The sequence below is a fragment of the Ovis aries genome, chromosome 10 (assembly GCF_016772045.2).
Source record: "Ovis aries strain OAR_USU_Benz2616 breed Rambouillet chromosome 10, ARS-UI_Ramb_v3.0, whole genome shotgun sequence".
Classification (NCBI taxonomy): domain Eukaryota; kingdom Metazoa; phylum Chordata; class Mammalia; order Artiodactyla; family Bovidae; genus Ovis; species Ovis aries.
Window position 1 is genome coordinate 51387671 of NC_056063.1, and position 26264 is coordinate 51413934.

At 40.0% G+C, this 26264-nt stretch overlaps 1 protein-coding gene across 50 annotated transcripts in view; it reads left to right on the forward strand.

Moving 5' to 3' along the window:
* The window catches only part of LMO7 (LIM domain 7), a 219317-nt gene that overhangs the window by 110000 nt on the left and 83053 nt on the right, over positions 1–26264 (forward strand). For 26 of the 50 annotated variants that reach the window (XM_060394587.1, XM_060394589.1, XM_060394588.1 and 23 more), the window contains exon 4: positions 5225–5331. Coding sequence is in view for 45 of the 50 variants with exons in the window: in XM_060394560.1 (XP_060250543.1) it covers positions 5225–5331 (107 nt within the window). In the remaining 5 variants the exon portion in view is untranslated. Of the gene's footprint in view, positions 1–4554; positions 4713–5224; positions 5332–26264 lie in introns of those variants that run through there. The other 24 variants (XM_060394538.1, XM_060394541.1, XM_060394543.1 and 21 more) reach the window with 1 other exon arrangement.

Here is a 26264-nt window from a genome sequence, read left to right on the forward strand (position 1 = left end):
GAGTGAAGCAAAAAACCATGAAGGAAATATTCCACAGCCTTGAATTCTAAGGAAGCACCACCAACCTATGCTTTGCAGGATTTCAGAATTTCTGTGGATCAGTGTGCCTTTCATTTTGGCACACATTAAACTAGAGAGTTTACTGGTTATCCTACACCTGTCCCACCATTGTGTGTTGGGTGTGTGGGGCAGTAACTTTGTTGCTTTAGTTTCCTGGCATTCAAGTTGAGAGAACTATATTCAAGGGCTGTTTTGAAGGAACTACACCTGAGGAGCCTCCTTTATACCTGGATCTGACTTGTATGATGAGATTCTGGACTCTGAGGTCACCTTATCAAAGGATGAGAATGTTTAGGTCCTTGAGAGAGAGTTGGTGTATTTGGATGTGAGAAGAACATGAATCTTGGGGCCAGAATGTGAGCTGTGTTATCAAATCCACAAGGTGGTCTCCGGTGATTCTCACCACCTGCTATTGACGGCCTTGTATAGTCCTTCCTACCTTAACTAGGGCTGACCTATGTAACCTAGACAGCATATTAAAAAGCAGAGACATTACTTTGCCCACAAAGGTCCATCTAGTCTAAGCTATGGTTTTTCCAGTAGTCATGTATGGATGTGAGAGTTGGACCATAAAGAAAGCTGAACACTGAAGAATTGATGCTTTTGAACTGTGGTGTTGGTGAAGACTCTTTGAGAGTCCCTTGGACTGCAAGGAGATCCAACCAGTCCATCCTAAAGGAAATCAGTCCTAAATATTCATTGGAAGGACTGATGCTGAAGCCGAAACTCCAATACTTTGGCCACCTGATGTGAAGAACTGACTCATTGGAAAAGATCCTGATGCTGGGAAAGATTGAAGGCAGGATGAGATGGGGATGACAGAGGATGAGATGGTTGGATGGCATCACCGACTTGATAGACATGAGTTTAAGTAAGCTCCAGGAGTTGGTGATTGACAGGGAAGCCTGGTGCATTGTAGTCCATGGCGTTGCAAAGAGTCAGAAATGACTGAGCAACTGAATTGAACTGATGTAACCTGATCTGAAGTATAAGAAGTTCGGTCATGAAAACCTACAGCTTCCGTCTTGCTTTCTCTGGGATCACTCGGTCATGCAGCTCTCTGGAGCTTTCCATTTGGTTAAGAGCTGAGGCTTCCTGCCAACAGCCAGCCCTGATTTACTGCCTTGTAAGTGGCTCCTTCAAGCCCCAGAAGGTCTTCAGTTTGTAGCCCCAGCTGACCTTATTGTCAACCTGATGACAGACCTCCAAGCCAGAACCATGCAAATTAGTGTTAGTCGCTCAGTTGTGTTGACTCTTTGTGACCCTGTGGACTGTAGCCCACCAGGTTCCTCTGTCCTTGCTGGGATTCTCCAGGCAAGAACACTGAAGTGGGTTGCCATGCTCTCCTCCAGGGGATCTTTCCAAGCCAGGGATGGAACCCATGTCTCTTGTGTCTCCTGCATAGGCAGGTGGATTCTTTACCTTTTGAACCATCAGGGAAGCAACTTAAGCCACCCCCAAATTCCTGACCTTCAGAAACTATGTGAAATCATAAATATCTGTGATTTTAAGCTGCTAAGTTTTAGGATAATCTGCCGTGAAGCAGTAGATAACCAACAGAGGTATTACACTGGACTCATAGAAACCTAGGAATCTTGGTAAATTTTTGTAGCTTCATCATCTTGCCTGCCTCAGGCTTCCCAGCTGGCTCAATGGGTTAGGAACCTTCGTGCAGTGCAGGAGATACAGGTTCAATTCCTGGTTCAGGAAGATCCGCTGCAGGAGGGCAGGGCAACCCACTCCAATATTCTTGCCTGGAGAATTCCATGGACAGAGGAGCCTATTGGGCTACAGTCTATAGCTTGCAAACAGTCAGACAACTGAAGTGACTGAGTACGCCTCCTGCCTCAGTTGTTAGTGAGTACCATTCCTAATTCATTAATCTCCCGTTTGCCTGGACTCCCTTCACCCGATGTCTGTTATGACTGCCCTTATAATTTATTCAAGACTAAGGGGGTGGAAAAGGGATTGAAGAGAATATGAAAATCTTCAGAAAAATAACCTTTTCTGTTTATATACTGTCTGGTTTTATTCATGTCATAGAAAAAATTTAAACTAAGACGAGCTATTGCAGATTTTCAGGGATCATTTATTTGTTTCTATTTTTGTGAAGCTACTTTGGGTCCTCATAGGGTAGGAATTGCAGTTATTTAGTTCAGGCTTTTGACTTGAGATTTTTATGCAAGTTACACTGTGAGATATTTGCATGCACGATTGGGCTAGGGGAGAGCTGGGCTTCCCTCCCCTTGCAAGAGAGGTGTTTTCCTTGGTAATGGGTTGGATGTATGCTCAGTGGTTCAGTCATGCCTGTCTTTGTGGCCCCATGAACTGTCGCCCACCAGGCTTCTCTGTCAATGAGGTTTACCAGGCAAGAATATGGAGTGGGTTGCCATGCTTTTCTCCAGGGGATCTTCCTAACCCAGGGATCGAACTCATCTCTCCTACATCTCCTGCAGTGGTAGGAAGATTTTTTAACACTGAGCCACCTGGGAAGCCTTTGGTGTAGTGGGTTACAGATTCACAACTCACTCATTTCACCGATGAAGTGAATGGGGCCAGAAAGATTGACTAAGGTTTCTGAAAGCCACACAGTTGGTGAGTGGCAGAGCTAACTTGTGCTGGCCACCAGTTCAATGAGATAAGATTCATTTTAGGCTTGCCCTTTGTTTTAACTTGCATTTATCTTTACTAGTTTCAAGGGAAAATGATTCCACTAAATAATGACTAAATCCTTCTCTTTTAATATGTTGAGCTGGGTGTGGCTTCTTGATGTTTCAACAGACATGAAAATTTTATTTAATAATTTTCTCTCTCCCCTTAGGCAACTCTCTGCCTAGGTCCTTTGAAATTACAAAAACTAAATTACCAGCGGGCTCAAGTCCAGCAAGCACAATGTAGGTTACAATTCTGATCTTCGTACAACCTGTTCCTGCTGCATAGGCCATTTGAGACTTTGTTCATAAAAAAAATTGTTTTTTAAAACGTGAGCATCACTGAACTGTTTAAAAGATTCTGCTTTTTAATGTAAAGGCTTTACTTAGAACCAGAATTTGATCATATTTATTATATGTTTTTTCTTTGTCTCCAACGCAATATAGTCCCTTTTGTTTTTAAGTGGTTTCTTTCTAAATATTTGGGTGGGTTTTGAGGTATGTGTGGCTTTATCTGTTTTTTACCACTCTGTCAACTGGATGAATGCTATTATGTTTTTATAAAATATGTGAAGAATTGTTTTGGCTGTCAGCTCAATGTGTTTACTTCCAATTTAACTTATTTTTTTTTATAACATTCAGAAGCAAATTGAATTTGTGGGAAGACTCCTAGTGAATTATTTTTCCTTTTTGAAGTGAGATTTACTTCTGTAGGGGCTTTCCTGTGTGACTCAGATAGTAAAGAATCTGCCTGCAATGCAGGAGACCTGGGTTTGATCCCTGGGTTGGGACGCTCCCCTGGAGAAGGGAATGGCTACCCACTCCAATATTCTTGTCTGGGGAATTCCATGGATAGAGGAGCCTGGCAGGCTATAGTTCATAGAGTCACAAAGAGTCAGACAAGACTGAGACACTAACACCCCCCCTCCCACCCCCCCAAATCATTTGTTCTTGTCTGCTTCTCTGAGGATCAGTTTTAGAACCATTAATTTGAATTGTTTGGTAATTAGATTGTATAGGTTTTAAAAGTTATGTGAATGTAATGTAATAATCACTTTTGCCCCCTTGGTATGTTGCCAATACATTACTATTAACAACCTTCCCCACCCCCCTGCCCTGGCCAAAGTCAGATTGAATGCCTTCCATTGAGCTGTTCAACTTTTGAACTAAGTTCCTTTAATCTTTGACCTCTTATTTAAAATGAATCATGGATTGCAGCCTTCAGCTAGGTCATTCACGCTGCCTTTTACTGATAATACACTAGAATAATTTCCTGCCATTACAAACAGGTTTTTTTTTTTTTTTTTTAATACTGTCCCTGAGTTCCCTAACAGCACTGCCTTCCTCTGCCATACGTTTGTTCCCCTTTCCCTAAATCCCCTCACTCTTCAAGAATCCAAGCTATTGAATTTAGCCTCTTCACTGTCCTCCATTCCCTGTCTATGATTCCCCCCTCCTCTGCCATCCTGGCCTGAGTTCCCAACATGGGAAAGAGTAACTGCCGGTCTCCACGTCGCAGCTCCTCTTGGGAGCTGCCTCCCTTACAGTTCCCTCATGACCACCTGTCAGGGAGGGCAGAGAGGTCTTAGGAGGCCAGTCTCTTGCTGCCTGAGAACCTAACAAATCCGAGGTGGAGAGTCCCATGGCCACAGCCCAAGTTCAACCCCATCAAGGGTTTTCTTTCCCGATGCGGAGTACAGACAGAAGCTCCAGCCAGTTCTGCTCGACCAGCGTGTGTCCCTGTTGTTAGTGTGGGTGTGGCCGTTGACGTGAACCAGAAGCCTGGGTCTGTGAATGGAGGATTTGAGTTTTGAAATTAGATAGGAGGGCCACCGAGATTTTCAGGTTGCGGAGGCAACTCCTGAGGCAGGTGCAGGGCGTGAGGAAGGACCACACCTCGACCCTGCGGCTCAGCCAATGAACACTAGGCTTCTCCCGGGTCCTAGAGTGCGGTTTCGCTGTCTGTCAAGAGCCGGCTCAGCAACCAAACCCAGATTCCAGGTGTGGTATTCCACAGTCGTTCTGTAATTTGTAATCATAGAAACAGAATGTTCCTCCTCTCCCTTCCTCCCTGCCAACAGTTTCTGGGTGGGTGAATGTCAGTAGCTGGAGTTATTTTTAAAGAGGAGAGGTGAAGCTTGTCGTGCAAAGCTGGGAAGAGGGCGTTTGTTTGCAGAGCAGACCTGACATCAAAGTGTAGGTTACTGCTCGGTGGCCAGGCACTTGTCCTCTAACAGGTAATGTTTAACGTGCCAGTCACAAAGATCACAGGAACAGCATATGCCTGGCATCAGAGAACACTGCCGTTTATGCTCCGGAAAACTGAAAGGCTGTACATGCCCACAGATTAGTATAATTTTTTTTTAAATACGTGAATGCATTGGCCTTTCTTCCTCCTTTTTTTTTGCCAGCTATAATTGGACTTTGACGCTGGGAAGTTATATCATAAAAATTGGTAACCTTTGTCTGAGAGAGAGCTCAGCTAAGCAGTCACTTTCCACTTCTTTTCACAGGATAATATAAACGTTTTTTTGAAAGCTTGTGAACAGATTGGATTGAAAGAAGCCCAGCTTTTCCATCCTGGGGATCTACAGGATTTATCAAATCGAGTCACTGTCAAGTAAGTTTCACTGGTTTATTATATGTTGTTTTTATTTTTTAGGGCTTGTAGCTGGTGTGAATAATTTCTGAGAGTTCTTCTTACTGAAAAATCACCTCCTTGTCTTCCTCTGTTTGTATTCTAAAACAAACTATTTAAGAAATAGCTTTGTGAGTGTGAAGCTGTCTGTAATTGAGACCATGATAATGTTATTATTTGAAATCTCTATATTAACCGAAATGGTAGTTTGTATTTTAATGCCTGTCTAACATGGTTGTGTTTGGTTGCTAATGGTGAGGAGGCTTATTATATTTATAAAGAAAATGGAGAGGTTATAGTCTAGTTTACAGAGTGAAAATAATTATTTGAAATTAAGACATAATTGCTAACATAAAAATGAGAGTGGGATAGTTAGAAAAGAGACAATATTTGGAAAGCAGCAGCGCCTGGGACCAACATGCAACACTGAAGAATTTTGTCAACTGTGTCTGATTTCTAAAAATGAACTTTTTTTCCCACTGTTTTAATAGTATGGATGAGAAAGTGAAAGTGGGGATGTGTGTGAAAACGTGTGCAGGTGTTTGTGTTGTGTTTTAGATGGAAAATGCTGTTTATGTGTGAGTATATGGTTTCAGGAATCTGGTTTTAAACTCTTGTAAGATTTTTTTCTTATAAATCTAAATTTGCTTTCAGTGAATCAGAATAAGCTTGTGTTACTAGATAAGTGTGACAGGAAAATGATTTAATTCTGTAATAATGACTTCCTCCTTATCGTGGCTCTTAAATCTCATTAGCATTTTTTCCAAGGGGAAAAACAAACACCTTTATTCTATCTATAGAAATCATAGAAATGGAAAAATTAGCTTTTACCAATTCAGAGTTGAGTTTGAATGGTTAGTAGCCCTGTTGTGAGAGCTTTAAAGTTATTAAAAAATTGTCTGCAAAATATTAAATATGACCAATTTTTTTTCCTAAAGAAGAATAACGCCATCTATAAGTATCTTTTATAGTATATATTGTCTCTTAGCAGTATAAGCTAAAAATCCGGGTAGGATTAATCTTTTAAAAGCAACCATATATTTTTTAAATGAACAGGCCATTTTGCATCTATGTGCTTCTAGTTCTGTTGAATAAGCATTTCTAAACGGCACAGCAGTAATGTACATAGCAGGGAAGTCTGTCAGGATTTCTCACTAACTCGAAGACTGTGGAGAGATCCTAAGTTTCATCGTCAAACTGGCACGTTTACTTCTGCAGTATTTGAGGTCTTGTTTAATTTCCGTGAACAATAACTATATAGATGAATTTATTTTTCCTAATCGCCTTTCTGTCATAACACCTATCAGATGGGCAGAGACATTTTTGATTCTGAAAGTGTTTTTCTTCCGTTGTTGCCGTCCATGAAGAAGAAATGTCTTTCCCTCTCAAAATCATACTGTTTTGAACCTCTGTAGCCAATGTTCAAGTAGGCTGTGGGACTAAGTCAAACATGTTTGTTGGCTTCTAATTTCAAAAGTGCCCTGAGCAAGACTTGCCTGCAGCCTGTCTCATGAGACGCCACCTCTAAAGTGTTAAGGCAAAATCAGTATCTGGGCTCAGCCTTCAGTGAAATTCAATTACTGACAAACTGAAACCGAGAGGTCACATAGTTACAGCCGTAGTAGGAAGTATGCAGCACAACTTGTTTCAGTGGAAACTGCAAGTCCATAAAAGCAAGAGGTGTCCAAGGAGTCCTAGCGAGAAGGCCTGTGTGGGGAGCTCGACTTTGAATTAGGAGCATCGCCCCTGACAGTGCCGTGCTGTTGGACCAAAGAGCACAAGAGTCAACCGCGGGGCTGCTGCAAAGGAAGCGAAGGGTGGAGACCTGAGAAAGCTGGCGAATGGCTCATCTAAACGTGTTGGTCAGAGCTCCTATGCCCTGAGATAGCATTTGTATAAAAGGAAGCATGTGTGTAGGAAAGCAAATAATTCCTTACGAAACAGTAATTAATGTGTTTCTCTTTAGTTTCAGTTCTTATGTAACGTGGCAGCTTCTGTAGGTCAAAGATCTTGTCCTATACTGACTGTAGATTAAAGGACTTGGTGTTGGTTAGACTAGTGGTGCTCAACTGGGGGCATTTTTGCTCCCCAGGGGACGTTTGATGACGTTTGGGCTTCCCTGATGGTTCACATGGTAAAGAAGCCGCCTGCAATGCAGGAGACCTGGGTTCGATCCCAGGTTTGGGAAGATCCCCTGGAAGGGGGCATGGCAACCCAATTTAGGATTCTTGTCTGGAGAATCCCATGGACAGAGGAGCCTGGTGGGCTGTAGTCCATAAGGTCACAAAGAGTAGGACACGACTGAACGACTAAGCATGGCACAGGGGATACTTCTGGTTGTTATAGCTGTGAGGGGGGTGCTACTGCCACCTAGGGGGTCAGAGATACTGCTAAATACCCTTTAGTTAACAAGACAGGCCTCATAACAAAGAATTTCTGATCCCAAATATCAGTAGTGCTGAGGTTGAGAGGCCCTGATTTAGAATTTGTAGATTTCTACTCTGCCAGTAAGGCAATTGTACGGCAGGAAGGATAAACTATCAATTCAGCTGAAATATTACTTTACTTATGAATATAATGACAGGTACTTCTGTGTTAGTATGTTTGTTTATTTAAAGGAAAGGTTTGTTGTAATTGGACCATGCAGTACTTGGACAATATCTTGCTCTTCTGCATACATTAAAATTAACAAAAATGTGTCAAACTATTTATTATTTTAAATGCTCTATCAAAATTCAACCCCTAAGATACTGCATTCACAGTTCACAGACCTGTTGTCGGTCTTGCTGCAAGTATAATCTAAGATACATGTTTGCAGGACATACTGAGAGCAGATAGGAAAGGACAGTCCATACCTACATGTTGGCAAAGGTGAGGGTTTTTTGTGTGTGTGTGTTAGTGGGCAATAGTGATTAACAGCATAGATGATGTACAGAGCCTAGGAGAGTTGTGTGTAGTAAGAATGAGTGGCAGGAACAGAAGCAATTGAAGACTCATTGCTGTTAAATAACTTCACTTCAATAATCTGAACCTAACTACAAATCTTATTTTCCCATAATTTGAGATTTACTGTTTAGTTTGTAATAATTCTCACTAGTCAAACAAGCTAGGGTACTCTCTATATTTCTTAAATCATACTTATTAATTTCTTAATTGAGTTATCTTATTTGAAGGAAGTAATAGTTTGAATTTTCCAAATATGTTTGAATTATTCCACTTATTTTGGGGCAACATACATGCAAAAGTCAGTTGATACTTTTAATTTTGACGTTACTGACTTGGATGGATAGGGTCTGTCTTCACTTCTTTTTCTCCCCAAAAGTATAGTAGGCAAACTGATGACTTATCCGTGATGGTAGATGGAGGTTGAACCTATCCTAGCTGATATGTGTAGTGAGGCCATGAAATTTAGCTTCTCCACCAATGATTAACTGCGTTGTGTTGTTAACCATTTCCAAGCTATCCATACTGAGTTTAGAAACACACATAATCTGCAGAGAAGAGAGGGTATGACCCCCACAGAGCCATCTCTGCACACTTTCTATAAAAGGCCTCCTGAAGGGCAAGCACAGTGACGGGAGGCATGCCACACACGCTGGAGAGTGCCTACAGCAGATGCCGTGGGCTGTGTGGTAGCATCTGGACATTAAGAGCCAAAGAGAGATCACTCGTTGTGGAGAGCACCTCAGCACCGTAGTCCCGACGTCCTAGATTGTAGGAGCTGAAGCTGTCAGAAAGGTAGGGTTGAACATTAAAGGTTTTAATTTTGTGTCTAGCAGTTTGACTCCAACTATGTCCTGTATCTAAACCATTGGTCTAACCAAATTCCATATTGAAATTTTTAAAACTGAGAATTGGAACAGATTATAAATGTTTTTTTTTTTTTTCCTTTCTGCCCCCCCTTACCATTCCAACCCAGTTTTTCACACTTCCTTAGATACATTCTGTTCATAATACAGTTAGAAGATGGCGAAGCTTTGGAACATAATATTTTAGTCATGCAAAAAAAAAAGTATATTTTGGTATGCACTCTTATTTAGGACATTGATATGTTAGGTCTAAAATGTGACTTGAAATGTTACTGAGTTTTTTTTTTTTTAAAGACCTGTTTATCAAGTGGAGGGTGGAGAAATCAAGAATCTGTTATTTTTACATGTGCTAGTTGCCAAAGGAACAGTAGCTGGAAGCAAGATTAGTATTAGCATATTTCCCTTGTGAAAATAGAGGAGGCTCAGAATGATATTTTAGGGATTTAACTGTTCTCTAAAGCTTCAAAAGGGTGCTTGATTTTGCAGCAATACTATAAAGTCATGTCTTAGGAATCAAGTTCCCAGATGTCTCTCTTTTATAGTCTGCCAAATTGGACTTGAGATGAATGTGTATGTGTATTTATTTAAAGTTTTTATTCATGTAAGTAAAAATATACCTACTTTGAATTGTAAAATTCTCAACTTTTTCTGATTTAAACCTGGTTTTACTACTTTTCCGGGGCTGTGTCTTTCAAATGAGTGTCTCAATATCTTAATCTATTAAAAAAAAAAAAAGAAACAAAAAGGAAAAAAGCAACCTTAATGGTATCCAAACTTGGATCTGTAACTTGAGCATGGAGACTTCCACCTGTCGATTCATGTCACTGTTTAAAAATGTTCCCTCTCTTCCTACCAAGTAGTTAGAATAAAACAGAAAGGAAGTTTACTGCAGCGTACACATCTCTATCCCATTCATTCTCTGGTGTTAGGTAGTTTCTGAAAGGGGGACATTGATTCTTTTGTATTGCCAATGTCCTGTTTAAGGCTAGCAGCAAAAATACATAGTCACAGTTTCAAATGATCTTTGATTGCAAAGTTTGAATATCTAATATTCTGTTTAGTCACAGAGACGATGCTGGAATATGAGTTGCAGGGGCAAATGGTAGAATAATGGAAGTTTTATCTGTTATTTGTTTCTTTCCATTTCTGGTTCTTAATTTATTCCTTTGATAGATCAACATATCTTCTGGATTTCAACTCTCCTCCCTCAGCTCCTCACTCCCTCAAATCCAGAAAGCCATGGAGCTTGATTCTGTCTTGGCTTGCTGTATGAGACTTCATGTTGTAGAATTTTATGGCTAGGATCTTTATCTTCAAAAGTAACCCATCCTAAATTCATGGCTCCAAAGAATCTCACTTGGTAGCTCATCTTGATTAGCAGTTGTCTTGAGTCAGTTCATGGGAGGATGGTCAAATTTGCTTCCACAATCAGATCACATTTGTTTTATAACCTGGTCCTCCAAAGGGTTAGACCAAAGATATATTTTTGTTGAAGAGATTCTTCTTTCACCTAATTATCTGTAGGACTGCCTGTATAGAATTAATCAAATGTTTACAGCAACATGCACTGTAATATCTGTAGTCCTATCAGTCATTTTTGAAAATGAGAGCTTCACCAGTCACTAGAAATGTTAAGTGCGTGTTTCCCCCAGTTTTCATGCTATAACCTGGTCTGATTTAACTGATGATTGGAGTGAAGTATGTACATGAAAGGTACATGTGCTTACACACTTTCTGGAGCTACAGAGGAGAAAGTAGCAGTTACTCCAGTAAGGGGAAATTTTGGTTTCATTCACTTGCCAGTCCTACAACAAGCATTGATTCAGTATCTTCTCTGTGGCTGGTACTTGTGTGCATGCTCAGTTGCTCAGTCCTGTCTGAGTCTTTGTGGCTCCATGGGCTGTAGCCCGCCAGGCTCCTCTGTCCATGGGAGTCTCTAGGCAAGAATACTGGAGCAGGTTACCGTGCCTTCCTCCAGGGAACCTTCCGACCCAGGGATCGAACCTGCATCTCCTACGTCTCCTACATTGCAGGTGCATTCTTTACCCACTGAGTCACCTGAGAAGCCTGGCCGGTACTTATACAGACATAAATAAAGTGGAGACATGCCCTTAGAGGGGTTCACATTATAAGCAAGGGAATGTCCTCATGAGTTCAGTTAGAATACATTGTGTTGAATGCACAGGGCTCCCTGGAACTATAGAGATGAATAGTTATTTCCACTTTTCAATCAAGAAACTCATCTCATTGAAGCTGATGTTGATTTCTAATCTGGGCTTTCAAAGTATTTTTTGTTTTTACCTAGATCTAGTTTTCCTTAGACTTGAGACTGTTTGAAGGCAGAGATAATGCCTTACTTACTCCCTTTAATCTCCTTAGTTCCTTCAGGCTCTTATTTGAATGCTTAATGCTTATTTGAGAATCAGATTTTAATTATGGACACGTCCTGGAAATCTTAAAACCAGGCTTTGATGATGAGAACTGAATTGTCCTTAGCTAAGTCTTCCTCATCTTTCAAAATTGCAAAGCAGATCTGGCAAAGCCGTCACTGAACTTTTGAGATGAATTACCTTTTATTTATCATTCCAGAATATTACAACATAATTTCAAACTTATATAGTTTAAAAGAAGTATATGTATTTCCTCTCAGTTGTGTGAGTAAAACCAAAATTGGGATTTTGGACCATGTGCTTTCCAAAGTATTTGGTGGAATTTTAATTCTTATGCTGATGTCAAATGATAAATACTAATATTGTTTTTTCTGACATTTGAGAGCTGTTCCATGCTTATATTTATATGAAGGTTTAGAAACATTTTAATGTTTTCATATCATCACCACTCTAAATGCGTGCTTAAGACTTGGTGGAAAAAGATAATGGTTACATAGGTAGTTTTGATATCTTATGGAAGTTCAAGGGTCAGGAATAGAAATTTTTAAAAGCAGAAATCAATAGTGGAGGTAACTTATGAGAAGTCATTGAAGTTAATTTAATGAGAAGCTTTACCCCACCGAGTTTGCAATAAACCTTGTTTCTTCCAAAGTCACGCTATCTGCCTTGGTACCTCTTACCTTTGCCTAGCATTTAACGTCAAGGCCAATGTGAAAAACGTCACAAATTACCTTTGACTCTGGCATAAGAAAAAACCATCTGAAGAATAGGAGCACACAGAAACATGAAGATTTCTTGGCAGTTCATTTGAATTGTTTCTAATATACCCCAGGCTGAGTTTCTTTCTTACCCCGGAAGGAACAGAAGTTCAGTTGATGTGCATCAGTTCTCATGAATAGATAATCATCTTAGACAAAAGCAGGAATTTAGGTGCCTGCCATGGTTTTAATCCCATCCCATTCAGTCACCAGGGCTTCCCTGGTGGCTCAGATGGTAAAGAATCCACCTGCAGGGCGGGAGACCTGGGTTTGATCCCTGGGTTGGGAAGATCCCCTGGAGGAGGGCATGGGAACCTGCTCCAGTATTCTTGTCTGGAGAACCCCCATGGAGAGAGGAGCCTGGCGGGCTGCAGTCCCTGGGGTTGCAAAGAGTCAGATGCGACTAAGCACACAGCACATTTAGTCACCTGGTGGCTGAATGACCTTAGACAGGTTACTTTTCCTCCCTGTGATCACTTTGCTTCTTAGTGAACAAGACAAATGAAATTGCTAACATCCTGGAGCTTACCAAATAATACTGTTTGGGGAATAGTCCTATCCCGCAAGGACACTGTAGTGATTTTCATAAATCACGTATGTAAAGTGTACAGTGCTTCACACATAGTAGTAGTCAGTAAACGGTATTGAATTATCAATTGTGATCATTTTCATAATTCGGATTCTTGATCCGATGAAGATATGTGTGCCTTGTAAAAGAACATAGAGGGAAAAATCTGGTCTTCAGGTACTTAAATTGTGATGACTAGCTGTAGGTTCTTTGCTTTTTTAATGAGAGTTTTGGCCATTTTAGACTTATCCCTTCTTTCAATTAGTAAATGTTAAAACAGATGTTTTTCTGACATTTATGTTTAGTCAACTTTGTACAGTCTGTTTTGTTAGAATAGCAAAGCTGGAAACCAGAGAACAATATATCTAAGTTATTTACTCTTGCTCCTGTTTGTATGAAATTGACATAATTTTATTAACTTTCTGAGACTTCAAAAAGTTTTCTGTGTATATTTTGAAATATTAAAATGTTTTAGTTTGATTTGGATTTTTCTTAAAAAGTTTGTGTTTTCATGTTTAAGCAAAAAAATGATAAAACCACAAGCTGTCTATAACACAAATCCAAGTCCAAAATTTTACTTTATTTACTAGTTTAATTTTTTCATCCCATTTTTCCTTTTTTTCTGTGAAAATTATGTTTTGGTCATTGGGAGAAGAGAGGTGGTTGTCGTTTGGATAGGCAAGATCAGATGCTATTCTCTAAAAGAGATTTTGTGTAAATCTCTTTAATTCTCTAAATTTTTAAAATTCTTTAATTCTCTAAAATTTTGTTGGGTTTACGAAATTCTTAGAGGGGAAGATAAGTGTGTATACTGTTTACAGAACTCAAATGCACACTGCAATCATGTTTTCACTCAGAAATCTTGGTTGCTCCTTTTGGGCCTCTGCCATCTGTCCATGAAAAGGCTACTGTACTAATAGCTAAAGGTCTTGATTATATTATCTAAGATATTTATAGTTTTAACCTGGGCACAAAAAAGTCATAAATAGCAATAGCCACTATTTGTGAGGTCATGAAGTGAAGTGAAGTAAAAGTCGCTTAGTCGTGTCTGACTCTTTGCCACCCCATGGACTGTAGCCTGCCAGGCTCCTCTGTCCATGGAATTCTCCAGGCCAGAAGACTGGAATGGGTTGCCTATCCCTTCTCCGGTGTATCTTCCCAACCCAGGAATCGAACTGGGGTCTGTTGTTTTGCAGGTGGATTCTTTACCAACTGAGCTATCAGGGAAGCCCCGTGAGGTTAAACCTTGGTTACTATTTACTCCCAGTCGTACATGGTGAAATGTGTCAAGAAAGTAGGAAGTATACCTTCATGCTGAGGCTTTAACATAAATGTTATAACTTGATTTTTTTTTTTAAATTGAAGACTGTTGCTATCAAATGTTGAATGGGTATAAAAGTTGTATATTGACCACTTACTGGTTATTTTAAAGAGTTTAGGTAAATGGAGTAGTTACATTTTAGGGGTAATTGCCCTGGTATAATTTGTCATGCTGAGCAGACATCCCAGGTGGGATTGGCTACTGATGGACTGTGTTTCTGTTTTTCAGAGATACACCTTCTGAGGATCCCTACTGAACTGGGAGGCAGGGTGATGGTTACTTTCTCTTAAGAGCTTAATAGCATCACTTTAGGCACTATTGTGGAGAAGGCAATGGCACCCCACTCCAGCACTCTTGCCTGGAAAATCCCATGGGCGGAGGAGCCTGGTGGGCTGCAGTCCATGGGGTCGCGAAGTCGGACATGACTGAACGACTTCACTTTCACTTTTCAGTTTCATGCATTGGAGAAGGAAATGGCAACCCACTCCACTGTTCTTGCCTGGAGAATCCCAGGGATGGGGGAGCCTGGTGGGCTGCTGTCTATGGGGTTGCACAGAGTTGGACATGACTGAAGTGACTTAGCAGCTTAGCAGCAGACACTGTTGACCAAATATTTGCAGTAAACTTAACATGTTCCAAAACTGTTGCTGTTGTTATTCAGTTGCTCAACTGTGTCTAACTCTGAGACTCCATGGACTGCCCCAGGCTTCCCTGCCTTCCCATGCCAGGCTTCCCTGTTTTTCACTATATCCCAGTTTGCTCAAACTCATGTCCATTGAGTCAGTGATGCTGTCCAGCCATCTTATTCTCTGTCGACCCATTCTCCTCCTGCCCTCAATCTGTCCTTTCCAGTGAGTTGGGTCTTAACATCAGGTGGCCAAAATATTGGAGCTTCAGCATTAGCATCAATCCTCCCAGTGAATATTCAGGGTCGATTTCCTTTAGGATTGATTGGCTTGGTCTCCTTGCAGTCCAGGGGACTCTCAAGAGTCTTCTTCAGCACCACACTTCAAAGGCATCAGTTCTTTGGCTCTCAGCCTCCTTTATGGTCCAACTCTCACATCTGTCCATGACTACTGGAGAAACCATAGCTTTAACTTTGCTGACAAAGTGGTGTCTCTGCTTTTTAGCGTTCCATCCATGTTTATCATAGCTTTTCTTCCAGGGAGCAATTGTCTTTTAATTTCATGGCTGCAGTCACTGTCCGCAGTGATTTTGGAGCCCAAGAAAATAAAGACTGTCACTGTTTCCATTTTTTCCCTATTTGCCATAAGGTGTTACTGAGAAACCTTTAAGGAAACAGCACACACCTGCTGTGTAAATTTAAGTACACCTGCCACTTTCAATGCATATGATAGTGTAATAATATTCCATTCAAAGAGAAGTAGATTAAAAACATAGTTTGAATGAACACACTTCAGGTAAACCAGTTTTTCTTAAGTTAAAAATGGAAAAAGTGGGAGATCTTGGTGGCCTGGGAAAAGCAGCTGCTTTGAATTAGCTCTGTTTGCATCAGCCACCATTAGTTTAATGAGGGTTTGTGCTGTGTATTTTGAGCAATTTGGGGAGAAATCTCTAAATATCAAGTATCGCTGTTATTACATTTCACCATTTCATTGCTTTATAATAATGTTGATGGCTGCTAGACTTTGCAATGCTTTTATTCTGTACTTTTTATTACATTTATTGAGATATGGAAATAATCTTCAAGAGAATCTTTGTCTGGGTAGACAATTTGGTTTACATGCTACTAGACTTCTTTTGACTAAATAGTGAGAAGAAAAATTCTCTACTAGGTGGGTAGCTTTAGTTTGTGTATGATGTGTATTCATCTCAAAAGTGTACGATAGAGCACACATGTACACACACACTAAGAACATATGTGAACATTTGTAAAAGGCTTTGAAGAGTGAGGCACCAGACCATGAGGGTCCCTAGACCCTTGCTTATTTTGGTGAAGAATTCATTTCATCCGAAGGGCTTGGTCCCTGTCTTGGAGGAGAAATAGGAATAGTCTGATTAAATATAGGTGTCCAATGGCATTTCCATTGTCATGCCAACCCCAGATTAAAAAATAGAACTCTATGTCCTTTCTCATATTTTCCATTCTCTTTCATTCTGCTTATCAGAAAGAGGCATGGGGGAAACATTTCGTTAAAGATTGACACCCATTGATGTAAGCCTTGAATCAGACTTGTCTGCTGCTGGGTAGCTAGACGTGCCATCCTGATGGGCTGAAGGTGGTGGGTGGGCAGGTGTATGAGGCTTAGCCTAGGGGTATCGAGGCCTCATCTGTATGCCTTGTATCTGTGGCTTGTCAGCAGCATCCATTGGCTATTTAATAGGCACTATGTATGAACCCTGAGTCCTGGCTGGCTAGAAGAGAAGCAACACCTACTACCTCATTCTTAGAACCATAAATGGGGACGATGACAAAAGCCTCATTCAGTCTTAACGTTTGCTTTTGTGTCTTAAGGAGCATTGCAGTGATCTACAGTGTACAACTCTGAGGGAACAATGGATTTGGACTGATGAATATCACCTAAGGGGGAGTATCACTCTACTAGAGTATCCAGAATATTTCCAGATTACTCCATTAGGTCTAGGTTTAGACATACTGGAGGATGATATCTGTCTGTCAGGTGTTTTACATTAGTTATTTCTAACCTAGTAACAGCTTAGCCAGCTATTTCCATTTTGCTTCAGGTACACGAAATGAAGAGTCAGAAGAGTAAGCTGGTTAGCTTATCCTGGACAAATAACAGAGCTAGGATTTAAATTCAGGGGGTGTCTTAGCCTACAATGCTTGGACTGCTTCCTCTCTATTGTCGAAACAGACTTCAACAGCCTTTAAAAACTTACTGATATTCTTTCTAGTGTTATGGGACTGGAATTGAGTTGCTGTTTAACCAGGGGGGCTGTACCCCAGATGGATTTGTGTGTATGATTGATATTATCTTGTTTGATACATGGCAAATATATTTATGTTATAATTTAAAATTTTCCCCAAGTTTGTAATTAAGTAACTTCAAATAAATATATTGCTATATGCCATCAAATCTAAAATCAGTGATACTTAGGAATTGATATAATTTAGGAATGTTGAATGGACTCGTGTGCTTTAGAAAAGAAGAGATATGCTACATGTGTGGTCTTTACACCCTGGCTAGTAGAGAAATAATGGAGTATTTGGATTTTATTGATAGGTACACATAAATGCCTTTATAGGCTTTATGACTGTCACACAGGTGGTTGTTGTTCAGTCGCTCAGTCGTGTCCGACTCTTGTGACCCCATGGACTGCAGCACGCCAGGTTTCCATGTCCTTCACTGTCTTCCAAATTCTGCTCAAACTCATGTCCATTGAGTCAGTGATGTTATCTAACCATCTCATCTTGTGTTGCCCTCTTCTCCTCAATCTTTCCCAGCATCACGGTGTTTTCCAATGAATTAATTCTTTGCATCAGGTGGCCAAAGTTTTGGAGTTTCAGTTTCATCATCAGTTTCCTTCCAGTGAATATTCAGGGTTGATTTCCTTTAGGATTGATTGGTTTGATCTCCTTGCAGTCCAAGGGTCTCTCAAGAGTCTTCTCCAGCACATAATTCAAAAGCATCAATTCTTGGGCACTCAGCCTTCTTTATGGTCCAGCTCTCACATCCATACATGACTACTTGAAAAACCATTGATTTGACAAAGTGATGGCTTTGCTTTTTTAATATACTTTCTAGGTTTGTCCTAGCTTTCCTTCCAAGGACACGAATAGTTATAAATGTTTAATTGTATTTGCCGTGGTAGTGGAACATTCTTGTCAAAGATTGTGGATTGTAGAACCTTACTAATCTCAATTGCTTGGGATCATACTACCACACTTTGACCTTTATAGCAGTGGCATGAGGCCTATCTTTAAAATACAACTGGCAGGAAATTATTCTAAATAGTGGTGGATTCATGTCAATGTATGGCAAAACCAATACAGTATTGTAAAGTAAAATAAAGTAAAAAAGAAAAATTAAAAGAAAATTATTTATTCACCAGTTTTTGATACTTCATTTTACTTGTTCAAACCAAACTAAGCCACAACTCCCTCATCCAAACATCTTTGGCTGGGAATAAGTGCTTATAAATTATTTATATATGTGTGTGTGTATATATATATGTGTGTGTGTGTATGTGTGTGTGCTTGTTTACATATACATTTTTTATTAGAGCTTAGGTCATTTTATATTAAATCTCATACAAAACCTTAGTGATAATTGAAACTCTTGTTTGAAAGCTCAAACTGTAAGCAAAAAAGATCAACCACAGTCATATTACCTAGCTTACTGAATTAAAGAAGAATTACTTGAGTACATTGCCAAAAGTCATGCTATCAGTGTGATGATTGGAGGGTTTGAAACAGGTGGTAGACAGAGCACCAAGTGTTACAATAAATAGCACAGGCTAATTCCAGTAAGATGAAACTCCTGGAGGATCAGATAGTGACTCAAAAAAGTAAAGTCCAAGAGATGACTCAAGCACCGAGACACTTTCAGAATTCCTTTACTAAGACTTACAACAAATGGAGGGGTCACTTCTTATACCAAGTCATTAGAAGTTATTTGTTGCTAGTTGTTGAATGTAAACCTTTCATTCATGAGGAGAAATATTTATTCAACTTTTATATTGTGATGTTTTAGAGGGCCAAAGATAGATGAAAGTCATAGTAACCCGAGATAGAGATACAGGAGTAGAATGAAAACAAGGATACATTTCCTTTTTTTAAAAAATATTTATTTTATTTGAAGGATAATTGCTTTACAGTATTGTGTTGGTATCTGCCAGACATCAGTATGAATCAGCCATAGGTTTACCCATGTCCCCTCCCTCTTGAATATCCCTCCCACCCTCTAGGTTGTTAGTGAGCTCTGGTTTGAGTTCCCTGAATCATACAGCAAATTCCAGTTAGCTGTCTGTTTTACATATGGTAATATAGGAGTATTTCCTTTTAAATACCTAGTGGAATGAGTTAGTTGCAATAATAGAAAGCACTTGTTTTAAGACTACTGACTATGTGAAAGGAGATAAAGTACTGCTTTTAAGAGAGGGAGTGGAGGAGAGTGGAAAGAAAATAACACCTGAATGCTTGGCTTAATGCCTTGTGTATAAAGAGTCATTGCCTGAGTTTACAGAATGGAATCTGAGAGGTTTGGTGGCTCATTCGAGGTCACATCCTTAGCACGAGTAGGAAACTTCATTAGGATTCAAACCCAGAATTGTAATAATTCTACCTCTAAATGTTGGAGAAGGAAATGGCAACCCACTCCAGTATTCTTGCCTGGGAAATCTCATGAACAGAGGAGCCTGATGGGCTACAGTCCATGGGGTCGCAAAGAGTCATACGCGACTAAGTGACTAACACACACACCTCTAAATGTGTCCTAATGAAAGACAGAGGATGATCACACAAGTGAATTTTTAATGTGTTAATATGTATCTATCAGACACAAGGTCTATTAAGTTGGTTGGATAGGAAGGAAGTTCAGTGGATACAGAAGAATTTGTAATTTTTAGAAGATATGTGTGAAAAATTACCTAGACTTGAATGAGTTACAGTGCTTTAAACTGGTGCTTCTCAAATTTCAGTGTGTGTATAAAACACCTTGGAGTCAAATGCAGATTCTGATTCATTAGGTTGGGACAGGGCTGGGATTCTGCATTTTTAGCAAACTCCCAGGCCATGCCAATGAAGACCACACTCTGAGTAACAAAGGATTTATGCAATGAATGATAGTGATAGCATATTGGAGTGAGGGTTTAATAAAGATAGCAGGGGAGATATAAGGCTTGAGTGTGGATCTGGAAGATAAGAGAGGTGGGAGAAGGCTGCAAAAGGTTTGTTAATCCAAAGGCAGAGAAGAGTTCTAATCCGTCATTTCAGAGAGCCTTTTAGATGCAAAGGAATGAGTAAAGTTAAATAAGACGTCCACTCTTGAGGCCTGTACTTGTTTAGGGGGAGAGTTGGGAGTGTGAGGCATGAATTTCTAATCTAGGTTGGCTGATTGGAGGCAGGATGACAAGTCCATTGGGACTAGCTTGAGTGGTACTTCGACTATTGTGGCTGGGAAAGCTTGAACTCTTAGTGGGATTATTAACAAAAGCTTGGTGCAGAAGGTTACGATGTCAGAAGCAGAGATTTATTTATTTAATTAAAAAATTGGGGCATGCCACTTGATATGTGGGACCCTATTAATATTTCTCCAATCAAGGATTGAATCCACGCCCCCTGTGTTGGAATCATGGAGTCTTAACCACTGGACCACCAGGGAAGTCCCAGAAGCAGAGATTTAGAAAGATGGGGTAGTGAAGTAGAATGTAAAGTGGATTGACTGTGAACTGACTAGCATGGAGGTTGGGGGAGATGTCAGGACATTGTTGCAGAACACCCATGAACTGCAACAGTTTCCTGACATCTATCCCAGCCTCCAAGCTAGTCAGTTCTCAGGCAGTCCATTTTATCTGTACACCATTACCCCATCTTTCTGAATCTCTGCTTCTGGGACTTTCCTGGGAGTTCAGTGGTTATGGGTATTTTGGGGCTTCCCCGGGTGGCGCTAGTTGTAAAGAACCTGCCTGCCAATGCAGGAGACTTAAGGGGCACAGGTTGGGTCGGGAAGATCCCATGGAGAAGGGCACGGCAATCCACTCCAGTATTCTTGCCTGGAGAATCCCACGGACAGAGGAGCTGGCGGGCAGCAGTCCATAGGATGACAAAGAGGCAGACATGATTGAAGCGACTTAGCATACATGGCTGTTTCATAAGGATGCCAACTGCTGAAAACTGAAAATGTAAATGAGGAGTAGATATTTGAAGTAGACATGATGGGGCTGATTAGAGCGAAAGAAAAAGAAGGACCAGTTTTTGAGCTTGTGCAGCTATTAGCAGAAAGGCAGGCAGTTTGGGGACAAGATGAAAATGAAGTTTTAACACATTGCATTGGGCGTGATAGTGGAGCATCCAAATGGAAATGTAAGAGTTGTTAATGCATTTAATCAGAAATTATGGTCTTTTTTCCTTATTTTAAACTCCAGCAAGAAGAGGGAATTTTGTTTGAATTCCAAAATCTCTTTTCTCTAGGGCCTTCCAGAAATGTTAGGCTGATTTTTTGCCTTAGGAACTCCTTTGGAGTAAGGGCAGTGGGAATGTCATGCCCGCAAGATAAACATCATGGGCTTGGCCTCTGGAGCCAGTTGCATATTCAAATCAGTTTAGACAGTCGAGCATCACTGTGTGTCCAGGGCTTGGGATAAATCGTAAATAACCCTGTTTGTGTGGTGGTCACAGTCTGGGCCCGGTGTTGGCCACAACTAACTCCACTCACTTGTTCTGTACATTCTCCTACAACATGAGCAAAAGTTGTCCCTTTTCTCTCTGTTCAATATCTTTTAAATCTAAGCTCTGCATCTCTTATAAGCAACTCTTCCAGACAAAAATATCTGCAACCCCCTTAGAAAAGATTATTTCAGGTACACTGCATCCAAATTCATATAACAAAATGTACTTACCTCCCTGTTTTTTCCCCCACCAATGCAAACCCTATTCCCAAACAACAGCATTGGAAAACAAACCCACATAGTCTACAAAACATCTGATTCAGCTTGACAAGATTTTATAACCAAACTGTTTTCACTTCTCTTCATCAAGGTTGGAAAATTATCAGTATTTTAGGACAGGTTCAACACCAGGGAAGTTGATTCAGTAAATGGATGGATAAATGAATGAGTTTAACAAGTATTTATTGACTTCTTACTGTGGACATGGCACTGTTCTAGGGATTCAGGATCTAGTTTTGTGGTTAAAAGGACAAAGTCTTGCCCACTTTCGGCATAAATTCTAATAGCAAGGACAGTAATGCATAGAAATGTAAGGTAACGGGAGATGTGATAGGATTATCAGACAAAATAAGTCAGGGTGTAGAGAGATCATCTTTGGAAGGTTCTCTTTGATATGGTATTTTAAGCATATTTTTAGATAAAGTTCTATGTTTGGTAGATTTTAAATCTAATAAAACCAGCTGTTGGGATTAATGTTACATTCTATTAGACTCAGAAACTGTTTTGGTAAGCTTATCTCCTGAAACACGTTCAGTGATTGAAGCTTTAGTGTATTTCACAGTAAGGTGTCAGAAGGGAGGCGTATTGACCTTTGAAGGTTGGGGTGCTTCTGTGTCTGTGCACGTGAGGCCTCCCCTCTTCTGCATCTGCCCCCCATCTGACAGGCTGCTGGCTGGCGCAGCTTGTGTCTTTGCATTTAGATCTCACCCTCACAAATGAATTGATGATTTAGTTTTTGTTCTTAAGGTTTTATATGGTTTTGAATTCAAAGTAGGTTGCTTTGATCAGATGATTAAATGCTTCCATGCATGCGTGTGTGGTCAGTTGCACAGTCATGTCCAACGCTTTGTGAACATGTGGACTGTAGGATGCCAGGCTCTTCTGTCCATGGGATTTCCCAGGCAAGATTCCTGGAGTGGGTTGCCATGATTCCTCCAGGGAATCTTCCCAACCCAGGGATTGAACCTACGCCTTGTGCATCGACCGGAGGATTCTTTACCACTGAGCCACCAAGGAATCCCCAAGACAGTGTTAACTATAGGCATGGACAGAGGAACCTGGTGGGCTACAGTCCATGGGGTCTCAAAGAGTTTGACATAACTGAGTGACTCAATCATCACCATAGGCATAATGTACCAGCAGATCTCTAGACTGACTGACATTTTTAATAACTGAGCTATCCTCTACTCCAGTATAAAATTAAAAGTTAATAAAAAGTAATTTCACCTAGCTTTAACCTTTTCTTATTTCAGTGAGTTATTTTCTTTACTAAGTTGATACTTTATCTATATTTTAGCCTATTATTCTACTTCAGAATTAGTAACTTGAATAAAATAACAGATATACTTATATTTTTAAGGACAACTACCTTCTTTTAATTAGCAGACTTCAATATGTTCACGGTATTTCACATTTAGAATAGAATTCATATTTAGAATCAGATTTTCATATTTAGAAATAGAGAAGGAAATTTACCAGTGGCAATTTGTCTGTGCAGCCTTTCCTCGTTTTTAATCTATATTTTGTGCCTGTTTTCAACAAATTGGTTGGTGTTGATGTTTGCTGGTGGTGTGTTACAAGTCTAATATACATAGCTATTTTTATGGAAGCTATTTTGGTATTATAATTTTGTGTGTAGGATTTTCTAATAAGATGACTTTAGAGTCATGCTCATTTAATCTTTCACCAGATGAATTATTCCAATGATACTTAATCCAGACCTCCTTGTTAACTGGGGAAAACAAATTAGAGATTAGGTGATTAAAAAAAATAACATTTAGGCTAGTTTCTCATCAATTACCCTTCTTCAGAGACATACAACAGAAATGCATGAAACTATAAGGAAATTATAAGATGACTGTAACAAAGTTAACTTATTTTAACTTCCTGAATAGCATTCATTCCTTTAAAGTGGCAGTGGCTGACTTTTCAGAAAACTTACAGAAGAAATCACTTCTGTGCTTCTTGAAACATTCCGTTCTGTGGTCATGATGTGTTTTTATGTTTGGGTGTTCTCTTCTGGATCCCATGGAATGTTTGTGCTCATGAAGTGTTAAGTAGTGAACTCAGGGATCTTGCCTGTTCTTTAGATCCCTGGACCAAGACATCCTAAGACCCAAACTTAGTGAGCAGTGACAGCAGGAAATTGAATGCCTTTTCATGGTGCTCTCTTAAGCCCACCCAAGCCCAGTGAAGCACACTGAGGTTTTTCAGTCAACACTTGAAAAATCATTGGCAGTAGTTCCAGGCTTTTCACTTAACTCTGAGTTTCTTTGTGCTTTTGTTTGTCTTTAATTCTAGTTGGGTGAGGCTAGAGGAATTATGTTTCCATTGAACTTCCTTTTTCAGAGAAGTAGCTTAACTAGTTGAAGCTATAGTTTCAGTTAAGCTGTAGTTTTAACTTTGGTATATTTCTGGGGCAGTGACTCTCAATCACTTGTATGCATCAGAATCACCTGGAGAACCTAGATTCCTGGATTCCTAACCCCAGAGTTGCTGATTCATTAGGTATGGAGTAGATAATACAGATGAGCATGGGGAAAATATAACATATGATACCAGCCCTGGACAAAAAACATTTTTTCTTCAACCCACTCCTACTGATTCCCACAACTACCTCTGGGTATATACCTGTTGTCTTAGAGACCCTCGGGGTCCATCAGAGAACTAGACACTGTCAGCTTTATTCTAAATCAGCTGTCAGGCTCATTACTAAATTAGTAAATAGGCATCTCAATATATTATTCCTTCTGGAGTACTTACATTTTAAGAGACTTCGCTTGTTAACCTAAAAAAATGTATCATAAAGGGAAGATATAGGGAATGACTAGAAAAATATCAGTTTTTGGAGCAACTTTTCCCATGCATCAAAAACAAAATGGCATAGATATACCTCAGAATGCAACTTCCGTACCATCCAAGGATTTTGCATACTAAAGGAAAGTAATATATGCTGCTGCTGCTGCTAAGTTGCTTTAGTCGTGTCCGACTCCGTGAGACCCCATAGACGGCAGCCCACCAGGCTCCCCCGTCCCTGGGGTTCTCCAGGCAAGAACATTGGAGTGGGTTGCCATTTCCTTCTCCAATGCATGAAAGTGAAAAGTGAAAGGGAAGTTGTTCAGTTGTGTCTGACTCCTAGCGACCCCATGGACTGCAGCCTACCAGGCTCCTCCATCCATGGGATTTTCCAGGCAAGAGTACTGGAGTGGGGTGCCATTGCCTTCTCCGAAAAGTAATATATAGTTATTGTGTTTTAATATGATAACTGCCAGGTTCATTTTGACACTTAGATTATAAAAAAGAGAGGTAGATAATGATTATAATACAAAGGAAAAATAAAATTATAAAATATAAGAAATAAATTATGAGCGATTAAAAAAATTAAATGAGGCTTGAAACATCTAATCCAATTTTGAGTATATAAAGAAATTTTATGTTGTAAAAAAAAAAACCAGGAAATTAACATGTGATACTTCGGCCACCTGATGCAAACAGCTGATTCATTTGAAAAGACCCTGATGCTGGGAAGGATTAAAGGCAGGAGGAGAAGGGGATGACAGAGGATGAGATGGTTGGATGGCATCATTGACTCAATGGACATAAGTTTGTGTAAACTCTGGGAGCTGGTGATGGACAGGGAGGCCTGGTGTGCTGCAGTCCATGGGGTCACAAAGAGTCCGACATGACTGAGCAACTGAACTGAGCAGTACTACGTATTCAGTGTTGTTCAAGGGTCAGCTGTATATGAATGATGTTTATGAAGGGAAAATAGTCCTCAAAGGTAACTTTGAAGGCAGTGAGACAAATATACAAAGTATATTAATGTCAGTAATGGATATAAGTGGATGAATAATGGTATGGCTCTATATTTGTAGGAGCTATTGGATCTCTAAAGTGTTTCAGAGACATGGCATTGTCCTATGGGAGTTTCCTGGAATTTGACATTTAAGAGTTAAATATGTGACAATTTCTGGGCATTTGAGGTTGAAGGAATAGAATATATTTAGCTCTGGAGTGAGGGTAAACTGGTCCTGCTGTGTTAGACTTGTTTGACTAAAGTCAGAACAGGATGCACTAGGAAATGACTGAAAGATGGAAATGGAGATGTAACTAAAATTAATTCAAGATAAAGCCTGGAGAGCCCTAGGATTTAGTGGGAATGAGAGGGAGTAAACGTTGTAGTCAAAAATGGCCCCTTAGATAGGATTCTAGGTGATGGTAGGGTAGATTTTTAGAAGAGGCTGAAGATTAGTCTTTTCTTCCTAGTGGTATTTTAGTGCCTGTATTTTAAGTACTTAGCCAGAGATGAACAGAATTCTGTCTCTGAATTCATGAAGTTCACAATCCATGAAGATCACAGTCTTGTGGGAGAGACTGGGAAGAGAATTTAATGGAGTGCTTTAAGAGCTTCCATGGTGGTTCAGATGGTAAAGTATCTGCCTTCAGTGCAGGAGGCTTGGTTCAATCTCTTGGTCAGGA